At 43.3% G+C, this 17987-nt stretch overlaps 1 protein-coding gene across 5 annotated transcripts in view; it reads right to left on the reverse strand.

Moving 5' to 3' along the window:
- Positions 1-13816: 13816 nt before the first annotated feature.
- NEDD4 (NEDD4 E3 ubiquitin protein ligase) overlaps positions 13817-17987 on the reverse strand; it is a 62549-nt gene continuing 58378 nt past the window's right edge. For all 5 annotated transcript variants that reach the window (XM_074836981.1, XM_074836979.1, XM_074836983.1 and 2 more), the window contains 2 exons: positions 15738-15810; positions 13817-15659 (listed from right to left, as the gene is read on the reverse strand). In XM_074836981.1, coding sequence (XP_074693082.1) covers positions 15557-15659; positions 15738-15810 — 176 coding nt within the window. In that variant the 3' untranslated portion in view covers positions 13817-15556. The remainder of the gene's footprint in view (positions 15660-15737; positions 15811-17987) is intronic.

Genomic DNA, 17987 nt, shown 5'->3' on the forward strand with positions numbered 1-17987 from the left:
TACCCCCGGCGGCGGGGGGGGGGGGGGGGGGGGGGGGGGCGGAAGGCGGCAGGACCCGCCGGCCCCGCGCACGAGGGGCGACCGGCTCCGGCGCCATCTGTGCCGGCCGGGGGCGGGGGGGGGCCGGGCTCGACCCCCCGCCCAGGTCAGCGCCGGCGATGCCCCGGAGCCGCGGCCTCTCCCGGGCGGCGGCGCCTCGGACAGCGCCGGGACCCGACGGCAGCTTCCCCGCCCGCGCACCGGGACAGCCCCGAGCCTGGACGCTCTGCCGGCCCTGTAACATCACGGACAGGGGCTGCGCCCCTCCGAGCAGGGCAGGATCCGCCGGCCATGCCTTCCCCCAGGGCGCGGGCGGCCCCCGGGACACCACTAACCGGCATGGCAAGCATCGGCAAAACGTGCGCTTAGCCAGACCCGGCCTTACCCAAGACCTGTGCCAAACCTGGAGCTGCCCACCCGGGGCGTCCAGCCCCTGGCAGGGCTCAGCCCAAGCCCCACACAGTGGATGCCGTAGGGCCCGGTGCAGGTGCAGTAACGTCTAGGTTTGGCAGAGCACCCCCAGCCCCCAGGGAAAGCGGCTTTCCCACACAATTTTGGATGGTGAGGATGGGAATTGATCAGAAACAGTGCCATTGCGTCAGTCATTCTCACTGACACCTTCATGCAGCACCAGTAAAACCACTTCCCGAGGGCTGTGCAGGCCCCACCAGAAAGCAGCCATAAGTTTACATCTGCCTTCAGTTCAAACTGCAAACACAGGGCTTGAGAATCATGCTATCAACACCCCACGGATGATGGGTATGGGAGACATCATCAAATCAAATGCTGCCACTACTATCTAAGCTTTCAACTTTACCCATGATTTTCCTCCATGCTTCCAGCCAGTGATTTCTAAGCTCTTTTTTGTCTGTTCAGAGTTCTAGTTTCTAAAGTTACCATGTAGGAAGGCATCTTCTTACTCAGCAGATTTGCTCCCTGTTTGCATTCATTGTGAGAGCTGCTGACTTCAGTGACCAGCAAGTTTTTACTGCTTTTTGTTCCTGCCAGCGCTGCAAAGCTCACAGAGCCGGGAGCTGGCAGCCAAACTTGGTCCCTTCTGCTGCATCATCACCCGGACTGGCTACAGCCTCAGTCAGTGACTCCTCTGAAAACCTTCAGGAGAAAATCAGAGCTATCTAAACACAACATAAGCCCTAGTTTGACCTATATCACCATCCTTACTTATCAAAAATACACAAGCAGGAGAATTCAGAGAAACTTCACACAAGTTTTCAGGAAAAGTAATTAGGAAAGATTTGCTTTACATGCAAATCAGTTACCCAAAAGGCATCCAGGGAGTTTCACAGTGACTTTGCACACGCACCAGTTCAGCATCCAAATAGGAGCAAATACAGCAACGGGATCCACTTGACCCAATCTTTTTGAATTTTCCTCAGTGTTTTACTTTATCCACTCCTAAAAGCGTGAACTATGAAAAAAAGTATCACAAGTAATTTTGTTTATATTATTTTTGAATATTAATGATAAACATATTCATTCTTTCTTGTGGCAAACTCATGGCACAAGACTTCCATGGCAGAAGCGGTTGGCTGTGCTGCACTGCCCAGCACTGGACACAATCCCACCCATCCCAGGAGGGAAACTTCCTTGCGCAATTCACCAACCCTTTTTGAAGCAGGAGTTGGTCCTTGTGGACCAGGGGACAAAAAAAGCCAACAGAGAGCAAGTTGTAGTCCTGCTTGTGGGATGGTTTCCATTAGCCATGTCATCTGTGCTCACTGCTGTGTTCTGCTGTGGCAGGGAAACAGCTTTACTGTCTCCCTGGACTACGCTGTGCCAGCAGGAGGTTTTGACTCTTGAGATCAAATGCAAGAGTTGTCTTAAATGACTTAAAGAAAAGTGCTTCCTGCTGGAGCACTCCTTGCGCCTGGGTCTAGGCAGCTGTGAACACCAATATTTCCATTTTCACATTTCTGTTGAGCCAAACAAATATTAAATTCCTTACTAGAATTAAGCAGTCCTATAACTAGATGGGCATAAATGCTCCCTCCTTAATTTGTCAGAAGTCATTATTTTAACACATTTTCCAGTAATTAATTGGATTAGAAATAGTGCAGACTTGTGATAACATATCTAAATTCATACTTCACTGCAAGCTGATAAACCCACTGAACCACAGTTTAAAGTCACTGCCAGCCACAATTTTGTCAAATACAGCATGTTAGTAAATATGGACCCAATAAACAGTTATCTACTTGGCTAACCATCCCACAGAAGCATTATCTTGAGTAAGCCAGAACGGCAGTCCAGGATGACTACAAGACATTGCCAGCCAACACAAAACTATCCCTACTTTGCTGCAGGGCAGCAATTTTTCTTCTGTCACCAACACAGACTTTTTTACTTGACTCCATCTGCATTTTTGGCATTTGTGGGAAACTATGCAAACTTCCCCAGTTTTTGTGGTTCTTTTCAGACCTATATAAGCCCTTTTCTATGCTTTCTCTTAGGTTTTGGGGTCTGCAAACAAGCTGCACACATCATTCAAAGAAATAACTTGTAATACTCCAGCAGCCAGCTCCTCAATGCCTTAAAACCAAAGTCAGTAGTAAGAGCTCTCTTTGAAGTGTTACCAACAGCTGGAATAACAGCAAGTTGTCCAGGTTGTGGTCTGTAAATAACCTGATTTACCTTATGCTGCATTTCAGCCTCAGCCCTGGCAAGCCCAGTTTGTTGGTTCTTTTCCCCAAAAATAAAGTTTTTAAAAATCAGATTGACATGAACAGATCTAGCTCGGGGCTTTGCTCTACTGCTCTTCTGCATGTGAGGGCAGCTGTCAATCCATCCAGGACTGCTAAACTGGGCTGGGGCCATAAAATCCAGAATTTTGGTCCCGTTATGAACCAGCAAGGAGAGACACTTTACAAAGGTGAATGAAATCTCATGACCATGGTGTTTATACACTTTGCTTGAAGCATTATCAACATCTCTAGAAAGGGAACTAATAGGCAGGACTCTTCCCTGGGATGGAACGTAGCAGCCTCAGGAAAATGGAAGCTGAAAATTCAACAGTAACTGGAGCTTTCCAAGGTGAACTCTGTATGAGATCTCTGCAGCCCCAAGCCCAGGATGGAAAATGCAGTTTCTTTTCAGGTTAGAGTAAGATTTTTCTGGTGTTAGACCATTCAAATATCTTTCAGCTTAAACCAGAAATAGCTCTGTTCAGTCTGTGGTCAGTTCTGCACTGAGCATTTCAGCTCTATCTAAGAAAAAGAATAGCATCACGTTAACTCTCTTATCCCCGTGGTCTGGGAAAAGCCATCACAGCAGCACAGATGGTGTTTGGCATGGCCACAAACTGCCCGAGCTGGGTGCCCACATGCCACCCTGTCCCACCTGACCGAAGAAGCTCAGAGGTGGGAAAGTGGCTTTGCCTACACAATCCGTTCCCCCTGCTTGGTTTCACACAGCTCTGCTCTAACACAATCACACTGTGGGACAGAAAAGAATAAGGAGGAGCACCCATGGGTGAGAAACAAGAGAGGTGGGGAGAGAGCTGCTTACAGCAGTTTAAGCGTCCCCATTGCCACACATGCAATCACAACACTATCCTCAGTTAGCTGCAGCCTATGTGAGGTAGTAGTAGGGTCCTGGACCCCAAATCTATTTTTAAACCAACATATAATCATCATCCCTGCCCCCCCCCCACTGCTCCCAGCTCCACAGGCTCAACCCTTCCCTGTTACCAGTCCCAGGTCCCAGCTCATCCTCTGGCTCTGCCAGGAGGTCACGGCAGGAGCTGCCGTGTGTCACTCCTGGCATGAGGAGTAGCTACAGGCACCCAGAGGAGAGAGTACAATGACCATGGGCAGCTTAGCACAGCTGCAGCAGTATTAGAACTGTGGTCATTTTTCAGGGCAGGCTGAGAGCAGTGGTAATTGCTGGAGCCCTACTAACTGCAGGGGAATTATGGCAATTTGCACCAGCTCAGCTCTGCCTTCAGCTGGTGGAGCCCTCAAAACCCAGCTGATGGGCTGCCACTAAGCTGCACTCCCAGCAGCATGTCATTAACCCTTCTTCTCAGGAAAGCCCCTTTTTCCTTTACAGTTCTTGCTCCAAGTGGTTTTGATCTGGTGTCACTGTAGGCATGTTTGGACACTTCCTTGTTTCTCAATTACAACTGTATTCACAGATTTACAATATGTTAAGCTAACTCTATTAAGACCCACCATACAAATGTTTACTTTCAGCACATTTGGTCACTTAGCAGATTCTTGCTTTATTTTGAACCTGTGTAGAGTTACCATCTCCATTGCCTTCTCAAAGGAGATTCACTCCTTCCATGAGCAGATGGGCAAACACACCTTGGGCTGAGCCCTGGGAATGCTAATGAACTTTCTCTCTAGGGAGCCTTCCTGTACAGCAAAAACACACCTTCTTGACAAAGGGATTTAACACAGATCTCATCTGGTTATAAACTAACAAACACCAAAGAGGAAGGAATACAATGATTTGACACACTAGCAAAATTTTTTTTTTTTCCTTCCAGCCACCTTCCACAACAGCGCTCTACTGGCCCAAATTCGTGGATGTACCTCAGCCAGGTTGTTTCACAGTGCCCCGGAGGCAGCCTCCAGATGTTTACTGCCACCCCTGAATGCTCATCACACCATAATGAAGGAGAATCCTGTCATGAATTTCAGCAGGAGAAAGAGAACACACCAACATCCTCCCCAGCTCCTGGAGGTAACCACAGGCAGTTTGGAGGCGTAACCTCACAGGGATCTGGCAAAATGCATTTCCTCGCTCTCCCATGCCTGTTTGCTGCTGCTGGAAGGTGGGAAAAAATACCTATTTTTTGTCAGTCACTCTGCTGTTTCCCAGATGCAAGCCATTAGGTCTTCTGGGTACTTTTAACAAACCACACAGCCATGGCTACAGAAACAGAGAGTACGCACCTGAGGGCATACCTGATCTCAGATGCGCTCTTTCCCTTACAGTGTAGAGCTCTTATGGTGTGGAGTTTGGGTTTACTGCAGCTCCACGCTCTCTCTTCTGGCCCTTATACCACAGCTGACACTCCTCTGCCTGCAGTGAGCTCCTCGGGACACATAACCCGCCAGAAAACTCATCCTTTTTTTCAGTAGAGCTTGTTTTCTCCTGGTTTATCTCCCTAACTTGGCTCTTTGTGGTATAAAAGGAACGGTGAAACACCAAGGGTTACAACATGCAGCTGAAGGTATGGCAATAGCATGGGACAGCGGCTGCCCTGACTTGGGTCCGCCAAACGGCCATGAACATTTCCCAGGCCATGGCTGCCTGCACCCCTCTGCCAAGCCACCTTGGGCTCTCACATAAGGTGCTGAGCACTATTTACTTCCTCTGACCCCAGGGATGCAAGCCCTTGGTGATCGGCTGGCTTGGGACCAAAGTGACAGCAGACAGGCAGCCGCAGCTGGAATCTGTGCGCTGAAACACATGGAATAACTTCATTAAGGGTTTATACATATGTGGACATCACAGCAAGGAGTAGGAATGGTCAGCAGGTGGAGAAGAGCTGCCCCATAAACTGCATTTGCAATGTACATAGTTTTTAATTGGCTCAGTATGGTCCCTTCTCTCAACCCTTTCCCCAGTAAGAAAACAAAACAAAATTCTGGAAATGCTATAGTACTGTACTCTGATGTTATCGTCCATAAATCAAAGTGTTAATACACTGGGTCGATACAATAAGTATCAGACCAAGAATAACCCAACAGAAAGAAAATATCTCCTAGGTTACCACTTTCTATGTTTGAATCTACAACGGAATTTCTTGAACCTTCCAGACAGAGGCAGCTTTTTGTTAGTGTCTTTCTTGCTTATCATGACGACCCACTGTTCTGCAGCTATTTGTTTAGCAACAGGCATGAAATATGGTCTCCTTTCATCCCTGTATAAGTTACCTTCATTCTGCTGTTAGAACAGGAAATAGGCAAATCATTTCTGCCTCTTTTCCTCTACATGTTTGCAATCAAGAAACAATTACTGGAAATAAAAGAAATGAAAAACAAAGCAAGTCAGAGGCTGACTAGCAGTTGGACATACTGCTGAGTATACCATGCTACAGATACCTATTTATTTTTGCTGTGAAAGATTGCAGTCCTTTCCTTTGTCTTTGCCTTCTCAGCTTGTTAACAATGCAGTCTGTCCTCTTATCTACAATTTATCCCAAGGAACTATTAAAAAGAAGGATTGGAGGAGGCTTCCTGCTGCTCTTGTCCCATTTCACCTCACAGAGACATAAGGAATTGCTGGTCAGGGAGAGGCCACTTGGCCAAAGCAGCCTGTGCCCCAGAGGTTTATCTCCTCGCTGCCAGCGCAGCTCCCTCCAGCGCACTGCCCTGTCACGGGAGAGCGATCGCCTCTCAGGAGTGTGAAGATAAACAGATTTGAAGCCTTCAAGGCATGTTCCTAGCACCTCCTCCCCCTCACATGCACACAGGCTCGTCCTGTAAACGGCCCCACGCACAACATGGCTTTGGGGATGGACTCCGAGATATTTGAAGGGCCACGTGAAGCTGTGACTTACACCAGAACGGCTCTAACCAAGAATTCAGGCTGAACCACTAAAGGCAACACCCTGGTGAAAGGAGCAAGCCAAGGTGGGGGGACAAACTGAAGGGAGCCAAAAGCTGGACAGCACAGGGGTGATTACTTTTAATGCCAAAATTACTGCTTCCATCAGCTGCAGTCACTGGGATTTCATCTCAGCTGGGCTGCAGTAGTCACTTGGGAGCCCATGGGGATTTCTGGTATTTTAGAGGCTCTGGCAGAGCTGTCTGTCCCATGCAGGAGGCATGGCTGGATCTCAGTGCCCTGCACAGCCAGGGGAGAGGGGAAACAGGGCAGCCCACCCCAATTCCTCTTTCCCCCCCACATTGTTACCAACGTGGCTCAGGTCTCTATGTGGTCCCTGCCCAGGCGCAGCAGGGCAGGAGATTAGGGGCTCTGCTGGAAGCACATCCACAGGCACCCTCAGTTTGTCTGATGCAATTCAGTGCTTTGCAACTTGCAGTGCCTATGTGAGGTTGGTGTAAGAGCTTGTGTGGCCAAGCCACAAATCAGAGAACTGATCCTGATGGAAATAACTTCGAGGGGGGAGAAATACAAGTATTTTTTTTCTGGAATCAAGCCCCTGGTGCAGTTTAGTATGTAGCATACACAGGTGTGCCTGCGTAGTGCGGCAGGAGAGCAGCCATCAGTTAAGGCTGCTGAGAGTATAACTTGGTTTCAGCTGTGCTGCTCTCCAGTAGCTAATCATTACCCCAGGATTATGTCTGACATTTTACTGTCATTTTTGTTCAGATACCTCTAGAAGGTCACAGTGGCCAAATGCTGGCACATGACAGAACTTGTATTGGGAAAATAATACATGTATGGAATACATACCATGTGTATTCCAAAATGTTCATCCTAAGTAACCAGGGAAAAAAAACATGTGTCACAGAGCGGGGGGAGTTTTATGACAAGTTAGTGAGTTAAACTGGCCTAATGTGCTCAGCTAAGGACCAGGCCAGTGCAAGTCACTGAGTGGAAATCTCATCTGGAGCAGCTGATGCCACAGGGGCATCCCATTCAGCATCAGCAAGCTGTTGCAGCACTGTAAGCATGATGCCTTAGCCTAACTAGAGAAAAGGAAACCTTCAACATGCAGAGAGCAGTCCAAATCCTCCCTCGAGTATTAAAACTCCTCCTGGCTTCAGGAGGGGCAGAGATGGACAAATGCCCTTTCCAAGGCACCCTGAGTAAGCTGCAGCCCCCTCCCTGTTAACACCTCCAGTGCAGGATACCCCGAGTCACATCCTGCAGCTCAGCTCCCCGTCATATTTCCATTCCTGCTGCAGCCCAGCCTACAGCCCCAGATCAACTGATTTAGCTCTTCAGTCTTCAAGTTAGATACAGCGTGATTAGGATTAATTTCTTTCTACAGTGAGATCTCAACTGATCCAGCCTGTTTGCACCTTAAGAATCAATTAAATAGCTAGACTTTTTCCAGTACAAAAAAGTATTTACGTGACTGAAGTGTTGTTTGCTTTCCTAATTCAGGTTTTACGCAAGCATGCAAAAATTTCAACTTCACCTCTTTATCTTTAAAAAAAACTGTAGACATTTATATGAGCAAAAATTGGATCTTAAAATGGTTTACAGTCAGACTTTGAATTCTCGGTGTGGAGAACAGTATAAATGAATTATGTTGAAAACAAGCATAATTTTTAGCTACATGTTAATAGAGCTCAACTATATTTTAACTTTAAATTACATTAAGAGAAGAGCAGTTGTAACATTCTGATACAACACAGAGAATTATCTTTTACTGACCTGTGAAGTAATTATTCTGTGAGTCCTCAGCACAGGATATACATGATTACTTAATACTTTTTGCACAGGATACCTATAATATACCAACATACGAATGAACAGCTTCTCAATCCCCTGGTTTTTGCTCCAGTTCTGTAAGACTATGTAGAAAGGAAGGCGTTTACTTAAAACTCTGCATTACAGCTAGCAGTAGTGCATTAACAACTAATTAGGAATAAATCTGTTAAGGATGGATGACTAATTGCTGGGCAGCAATTCACAAAATGAGGGGGACACTCACAACTCCACCAAACACTTTCCACAACTGAATTTAATATATAACATATCATAACTAGAAAATATTATAGCTATTCAAAGTAAAGAAAACATATTCACAGAAATCACAGCTTCAGCTAGAGAGTCATTTCTAAGTTCTTCAATATAGCAACGACCCAGAAACTCTATTACCTGGGCAAAGGAAGAAAGCAGGTTTTCAGGACAAAGGGATGGCATGGTATGTCCAGGGTAACCTCTATTAAAGTGGCATAGTTTGTCATATCTGACAACCCACTGAAGAAAGTTATCACTAGTTAAGGGCCTGACCCTGCATTCCTTAAGTAGACAAAAATCCCTTTGAAGTCAATGAAGCATCCTGCTCAGATAACTATATCAGGATTTAGCAATTAATGAAAACTTCTAATTTCTTAAGTAGATTATAAAAGGTTTTCCCTGAAAAACAACCATTACATGTTACTCACAGCAACTCCACGGCAGTGTGGGTTTGTTTGGGGCAGCTCTTGCAGCACAGTAACTCTTTCTCACTAACTAGGAATTACCAAAAGTCAGAACCACATTGTTTTCTATTTCCATTGATCTGCCTTAAGTGTTCTTCTCTAGCTGATGTCTAGTTGAAGGTTTCGACAACTTTGCATTCAAAAGGTCAGTAAGCAGTCCTCAGGGCAATTTGATTTAAACCTTTTAGCATTTTGCATACTCCCAAGCAGCAGTGCTTAGTAGGACATATGTGTTCACAGCCTCTGAAAGGTCATACTTCCCAGCCCTCAAAACAAAACCCCGAGTCAGAAATATTTCAGCTTGTAGAAAGTATCAGAAAAGCTATCAGACAATTATGAAAACATTTTCCATTAAATTAAACTCAAAAGGACTTAAGAAAAACAAATCATGATGTATGTTTTTAGACTGTGGTGTATTTCAACAGAAAGTTTTACATTCTGTCACATTTAGGAAGACTGCCTTATCTGTCTTTCCTCAAGAGGCATGCTCACTTACTTAATGTCTGTTCAGGTTTTCCAAGCAGCTTTGCCTCCCCTCTCCCTGAAATCCCAAGCCTCTCTCTGGGATGAAAACCTGAAACCTACAATGCAGAATTTGTTTGAAGTCTCATTAAGCAAGAAACCTCAAATTAAGGACAGCTCAGCAAAACAAAACATTTTTCTACAGTCACGTGGATGTAAACCAAGAATTACATGGAAGTTGTCCCTCATTATCCCCTTTGCAAGCTGTTTGTATTCTGATTAGTCTGCTAATGATATATGTTCCACATAGAAAAAGCAATTAAGTCTCCACTTCAAAGAAAAATGATTTAGTGTTCAGAGTACCAAAGCTTGTGCTTGCATCTCCTACTGATTTTGTGATGCAGCAGAGCAATACAGCAGCTGTTAAATGCTTAATTCCCATTTATAACAGTGGAAGATGGTAGGTGTTGGGTGCCTTTTAAACATGTCGATAAGGTGCTTCTACGGCACCAGAGGTATGGATTCTTGGTGGTGGTGGTGGTCTAACTGTAGATAAACAAGTGAGCTTCTCAGTTCACATAAGAACTGCACATTGATTCCTTTACAGAAATCATTCATTAGAAAGGGGAGATACTAAAATAGACTGCCCTAAAAAAGCAGAATCTCATACAAAGAAAATCATTTGATAAGATCCTATGTGAAGAACCGAAGCACTACAAACTAATTAATGAGAAACAGAAAGGAAAACAAAAGTGAACAGACAACATGAAGAATGACAGACAGAAGAGCCTGGTCTCCTAACAACTGACATTCTTTTTGACCATGCAAGAAATGAGTAAAATAAAAACAGTATTTAAAACTACACTTACTCAGTTTTATTTACTTCATATGTGTTTTAGCATGTTATCATCCCACTCTAGGGAACTGATAAAAGTATCGTGTATTTGCTAAGCAACACTGAAGTCGCACTGAAAAAAGTACACAAGAAAAAAAGCAAATCTGTGCTGATCCAGGACACATTTCACATTGAAACCCACAGATGCCTCTGGCATACTGTCAATGAGACACATGCAGATTTTTGTAAAGACACTGTCAATTAGTGAAATAGCACCAAACTGTGCTATGGATTTACAGAACAAATCAAATGCCAAGGTAGTAGGTAGCTTGCAAAGTAAATTTACGTATGAAACAACAAGGTTAGAGAAGGAAAAATAGGGTAGAGAAGGAAAATGAGTAGCCTATAGTCATCTATTTTGCATCAATTGATGCATAAATACTCAACCCTGTCTCTAGTAAAAGATAGTTTAATATGCTACAGATGTGACTTATTAATAGTAATTAAAATAATTTTAAGTCATGTGTCCTTTGAGCAGCATTAAGTGAAGCCTCAGTGGCCCTTAAAATAAATTATTTTAGCTTCCTACTAAGCCACAGCTCTGCCTCATGATATGACAAGAATGCTGAAGAATCACCTGTACCACCTTGAGAAGTGAAAGATTTGGTGCAAATAACATCCAGCCTAAAAATCTGTCAGTTGAGATAAATGAATTGTGAAGAAAAACCCCCACATCCCCCACTGCCCCAAACCTCCAAGTTATTGTTGAATGCTTCTTGTTTATACCTAACATCTCATTTCTGTAACACCAGACTGCAAAGCATTTCCACATACACGATAACCTTTGGAGTAAATGAGAAATTTTGAAGACAGACAATTTCAGTCCAAACCCCTTTCAGTCAATACAAATCAAATTATTGACAGGGATTGAAAATCTAAGAAAACCTCACCCACAGCAGTCTAAGTAGACCTTTGCATTATAAATAGCTTATAGTGTAAGCCTTCATTGAGGCTAATGTATATAAATTACCTTTTTTAGGCTAAATAAATTCACTTCTTTGTCAGCACTGTATTTACTTATTAAGAAACAGAAACACCATTCACTATCATGGTAATAATACACAAATAAACGTCACCACCCTTATTAAAGATGAAACAGAAGTGGTTTAACTTCACCAGAAAAGTTAAGCCGCTGAAAAATGTCCAAATTTCCATTTCGTGTCCGTGGGTGGCGGGGATCGAACCCGGGTCCCATGGCCCGGCGCAGCAGCGCCACCTGGCGGCCCGCCCCAGCGCCGCCGCTGAAACGCGGCCTCGAGCCGCCGAGATGGCGGCAGCCGGGAAGAGGCGCGAGGGCCACGGTATCACGCTAAAAGACAGATGATTAAATCCAGGGCAGATTCTCAGGTGTATGTTTGAGGTTGAATCAGTATTTACCTGCAGAAGGCACAATCAGTGGCAGGGAAGCGTTTTGCTTACAGCTCTCAGGCTTGGAGCAGCCCAAAAAACAACCAAACACACCCGTGAATTTTCAGTGCAATGTTTTTAAAGCTGAGAAAAGTGAAACTATTCCCATTGCAGCCATCTTCTCCTTCATGTGATGGTCCCCTCCCTGCTCTAGAAGTAGCATCTTGCTCAAATCTCCCCTTAAAAGACAGTTTCTTCATAGATCTATACTTTTAAACTAGATATGCACAAAATCTCTTACAAGTGTCAACCCTATATACTTTTTTTTCAGCAGATTGGTACCTTTAGCTCTTACCTACCTGGGAAATTTTCTGCCTTACCCTTCATCTGGGACTGCTGGGTGGTAAGCATAATGAAATCACAGCATAACAGAGATGGTAATTAACACACAAGGAAGCAGCTGTTACACTCTCATCTGTAATGCCACAGTACCTGGTCTGCAGCTGGCACACAGACACATACTAGGAACAGTGTTTCTGGTGAAAAAAAAGAGGTAAGCATTCAGAGCAGCATCTTTGGAGTTGCCCCCCCACCATCTAAGTGTATATGTGTCAGGGAATATGGAGGTGTGATAGGCAGACAATAGAAGTACAAAGGGACATGCAGCAGATCCAGGAGAGCACCTCCCTGGGTGGCCAAGCCAGCACCCTTGTTAAGCTGTTTGTGACCCACAGATGTCAGGGAGCTTAGTCCCCTGCAAGAGCCAGGGTTTGCACTTTTGGAATTCCTTGGGATGCTTCAAAGACCACTCCGCCTGCTTCCTCATGACAAACAGGTGGTCTAGGACAAGTCTTCACCAGGATGTTTCCCATACTGGTGTCTCCTCTGACCCACACCCACAAAGCTCTGTACCAGCCTGTCACCCCTCCCACATATCTCCCCACATCCGAGTGACTCCAGCCATACGAGCTGTGTCTCTTGCTCCTCCTGGTCTTTCCCTGGCTGCCTGTCAGTGCGTTCAGGCACACGAGGGTGGCATCCTTCACAAGGGTTGCCTCACTCCCACCACCCTGCCCCAGACTTGGCACCATTGACCTCTCTTCTCTTACTTAACCACAAGCTGTTATCACCATTCCCCAAGAAACCTAGTTTAAAGCTCACAGAAGGGACTCTCTGCACTCTATCACCTACCACTTCTCGGTGTCAACACTTGGTTCTGGCTGGTCTGGCTCTGAACCCTTCCCTTAATGCAACTTGTTCCTTTCTTTGTCTATTACAGCACCATAGCAATTTTGTAGATTCATACCCAAGGTTGGAGAAGCCTTTCTTCTGATGCTGGAAGTCAGAAGCTCCTGCAGGTAAGGCCAGACCTGTTCCAGCTCCAGGGAGAGGCACCAGATACTCCCTGCAGCCTGAGATGCAGCAGCATCCTCCTCCAGGAGCTTCCACCCACGTGCCAGGGCTGCTTCCCCCAGCTTGCACTGGGAACCAAGCCCTGTGGTGCATCCCCATCGCTGCCGGGCAGTCTGTGCTGCTTGGAGCAGAGTTTGGGGGCCCCTTTCACACCCCTGCCACACTCACCACTGAAGTCTGTCGGCTGCATACCTGCTGACCAGCTGAGAAGGATGTTCCTACAGGAGGAACGATGAGCCTGACCCTCCCTCGGCAGCAGTCAGCTGGCATTTCTGCGGGGCATCCACCTTTGCCTGTCTACCACGTAGCATTTCTAGGCTGGCCATACAGTGAAGGTTCACCGGGACCTAGAGCTTCTATAAAAACACGGTATTAATTTTTCAAAGACTGCATGTCTTGGAAACAGAACACTAGCAAACAGTGCTGCTGCACCTCAACACCCACACAAAAGTAGCAGCGTATTGTGGTAGAACTGCTGCCCTGGTCTACCTAGGAGTGCTAAAAATCACAGAATTCTTACTATTTCAAGACTAGCGATTTGCACTTCAAAAAAGTGAGTCACAACTTATTAGAATAAACTTTTATTTACTGCTCTCAGGATCCTTATTTTATACTTTAAAGTATGCAACAAAACCTGCTACATTCAAATCTATACAGATTTACTGATATATCATTCATGTTTTACAAAACTGCATATAGAATTTGGGAAATTTTTATAAGTTACCTTTATTTACATGTAATATTCTCAGCCCTAAACAACCTAGTCAAAGAATAAAACAAAGTGGGATTTTAAACATCCCTTAAGACCCATTACATTTGTTACATAATTTACATCTTTATAGAGAGATGTGCTACACTTACTTCTTGCATATTTATAAAGACTGTGACTAAACAGAAATTTGCTGGCCAAAGCTTAAGGTACTGTAATTTCCTCAGATCGTATTGGTAATAAAATGTTAAAATTGGAGCAAGCCAGGTATATAAATCATTTTTTTTCCTTTTAGAACCAACTTTGCTAATCATTTTAACCAGTACTTGCTCAAAAAAAGTGTTAATACAAAAAATACCCACATTTACATAAGAAATCAAATTAATATTTATATGACAAGTTGATCTACAATAAATTGCACATTGTTGGTTATGACTTTGGTTATACTGTATTAACAAATTTGGTTTCTAGACTAACAGTGGAGAAAAAAATATAAAAATGCACCTATAGAAACTAGCATAACCTGTAAACATATTACAGAACCAAATTCTGCACCTGGTTACATGTGCATAACCTCCGCGCAGTTCGGAGAAGTTAGCACATATCATATCAGACTGCTGAACTTGGCCCAGAAAACCCTGTAAACATGTTTTTTATTGTTATGTAGTGCAATACTGCAAGAATGGATAATAAAGGCCTCTAACTACCAGTAACTAATACTGAGTGATATCCATACAAATTTCACTTTAAGATTAATTTGTTGCAAAAGGCTGAATTGAAAATATTATCCATTGAACTACAAATTTATCAGAAAAAGTGATGAACACTCAATAAACCGACGACAGTATACAAATTCAGAGAAAAAAATGATATAATTTCTCATTATAATTCAGAATTACGTTGCTTGTCTGTTTTATATAAAAATCCTGGTTTTGTTACACTGTTTTAATAAAAGCAAGTTAGAAACAAAAATCTAACAAGTAAAATGTGTCAGCAAGTCAATGTTCTGCAAACTGATGGCTGATAATGCAAATAAATGCTTTCCAATGATTTACCTAATATGCTGAATTATAAGGTGCTTTGGGCAGATCTGTAGCAAACAGCCTGAAGCAGCACAGATTATGATATTGCATTACATAAAGTTTGTTGGTTTTGTTGTTTGGTTGTTGTTTTTTTTTCTTTTTTAAAAAAAACATATTAGCAATTTCAGTTGTTCCTCTTAAAGCAGCAATTCAAATTTACACCCTCTGCAAAGATTTCTTCACAGTTTTACTTCAGTAGTTTACTGCAAAACAGTCTGTCAAATACTGTAGAAGAGGCAACTGCTTAAAAACATTTTAGTTTTTGACTTACTTGGCACTGGCCCATCCAATGTGTATATTGTAGTTATTAACAAAGTACACAAAACTGTGGAAATGGCAAAATACATTTCAAAAGTTAGTGAATTTTTAATCCTTACTTATTTTACAAGTGATACTATGAAGATTCAATAGCCATGTGACTAAATACAATGGTAGTCCCTGGAAAATTCAAACTTGTTTGTAAACCCTTAAAATGAAATTGCAGCACTGGACCGATATAATTTATGTCTCTGTCTTAATCAACCCCATCAAAACCCTGAGTATTTTCAATCGCTAGAAGAAGCTTATCCCATAAATCTTCAAACGAGTCATATGGAGGCAAATCCAAGCGATTAAAGCTGAAAAACAGAGGAAAAACTCTTAAGTATTTTATCACTCTTACTAAAGGTTGGAATTTACCTAAATTAAATACTCACCAGGTATGAGCTCTTGGCAGTTTTTCAGGGGTACCCCACTGTTCAACTGTAAACAACTGTGGTCCATTTGAACCTGCAGAAAAGAACACATCAATTTTCACCCCATTATGAGATTCTTTTATAATCAGAAATTTAAATTATGAGATATTTTCATTTTTTGTAATCCAATTCTGACATTAGTAGGATTCATATCTATATGAATCAGATACAGTCTATACTCAGTAATAGTCAAGAATCCCAATTCACTTGAATTTTTAATTATTTCTTGCTGTATCTTAATTTCAAGAGACTTTTACACCTTAAACTCAAAAGTCTAAGACCTAAATGCATAGTTGGCATTGAAAATTTTATGGAGAAGAGTTTTATACTGTATAAATTCTGCATGTAAAAATTTAGACATTTATCACATGTGCCAAGTTATATAAGCTGGCAGAAAGTGTTTAGTGTCCACCTTCACCTACACAACAGAGTAGAGTAACTGAGAACTTTTTAAAGCATGGTGACCATATGTGTATTCTAGGGATGTACATATACACCTGAGAGCACTTTACGGGCTAGCAAGTGCAGCTGCAGCTACGCCTGTGCCTTCAGCAACTGTCTCGCAGCATATCATATCTGAAAGCTTCTTGGACCTCTCAACTCTCACCAAGTGGATGAAAAGGGCATTTTGTAACCATTTCCTTAAGCTGTTGAAAGCATTTGTGTACATCTGGAGAAGACAGTTTAGTTTAAAAAAACAAAACAAAACACCACACACTATCTTGTCAGAGAACAGAATGTGACATCTGATGGTGGGTGTCCTCTGACTATTCTACAAGGACACCATCAATACAGTTAGAGAATTGTATTTCAAGGCAGGTGGCTACCCAAGTACGAGTAGCCTTCTGCTTCTGAAATGGAAGATGTGAAACATGTTTCGGATTAAAGATGAGCAGCAGTAATGAGAACAGGCTTACACCTCAGCTGTATTTGTAGGTAAGTGCCATACAGAGTACCTTCAAAACTACGAAATGAATTTGGCTTTATAATGCAGGCAGTCACCTTCCCTTTTTTCCATGACTGCTCCAAAATGTTGGGGCTCTTTTTGACTACCCAAGTTAAAATTGTCAATTCAAAAAGATTTCATCTGTGGGTTTAACGGAGACATGAAAAAAATGTATACATATTCTTAATAAAATGAAATTATAACACATAATAATGCACATTGTAGAAGCAGATTTGGAAGATGTTAGTCAACTTACATACAGAAAAAAACTCAAGACAATTCATCCCAAACATGAAAATAAAACAAGAGGAGAAAACCCTTTCACAACTACTAACATATACAAAAAGGTAAGAAATACCAATCAATGCACAGAAACCATACTTCATACAAGTCTAGTGAATGAACTAGACAGATGAGAGCAAACACTGAGCACTTCATCCTAAAATATTATCAGTGAGACAGGTATGTCAGTAGTTGTGGGAACATTTCCAGCTCCTCTCCTTTACTTTCTTCTTTGGGTTACGTGTTTCTTCAACACAAAAGGCTAGTTAGAAAAGGTAACTAGTAAGAACGCCAGGAATAAGGATGAAGCAGAGAACTAGCTGTGCCTGACAGCGCATTCTACCATGTGACAAGATAAAACTCCCTTTTAATAGCTAGGTAAGAATAAGTCTGCATTTTAGCTATCCAACTAATTAACTAGAGGTTGACAAAGCAGCGTGGGAGAAAGACAAGAAATACAAGCAAGCCACATCTGTTCTCAAACTTGGGTGGATCTGCTCCCGGACATCAGCACTCCGTTTACGATCAGAAATGCCCCTCTGGGCCAGAAGAGGGAGATCTCCCGCTAGAAAGCCAGCTCAAGGGCTGCAGCCCGAAGGTGGGAAGGGAACAACCACAGGGGCAGCCCAGCAGCAGACTGCCACGTACCAACACGAAGCACTGAAGAACCACCTACAGTTCTTCAAATACAAGCAGGTGCTGGAAAAGTGATTGTGATCATTACTGGGGTTTAGTGAGGATGGCATGCTGGCCACAGTAAAGCAGAAATAACTGTAAGAGAAAGAAACAAAGCACCGTGCAAGACAACTGCTAATTGAATTTTTCATTAATGAGTGAATAGAACTACAGAAACTGGGACTTGGCCAGAAGACTGCCCAACGATATCCTAATCCCTAGGCAGAAGGGAGCCATGAGCTTCAACAGTTTCTTTCCTTATATCATTCTTTAGTTCTATCTCTGGTAGTGTTTTCAGACAAATAAAA

Source organism: Strix aluco, chromosome 12, assembly GCF_031877795.1.
Source record: "Strix aluco isolate bStrAlu1 chromosome 12, bStrAlu1.hap1, whole genome shotgun sequence".
Classification (NCBI taxonomy): Eukaryota; Metazoa; Chordata; class Aves; order Strigiformes; family Strigidae; genus Strix; species Strix aluco.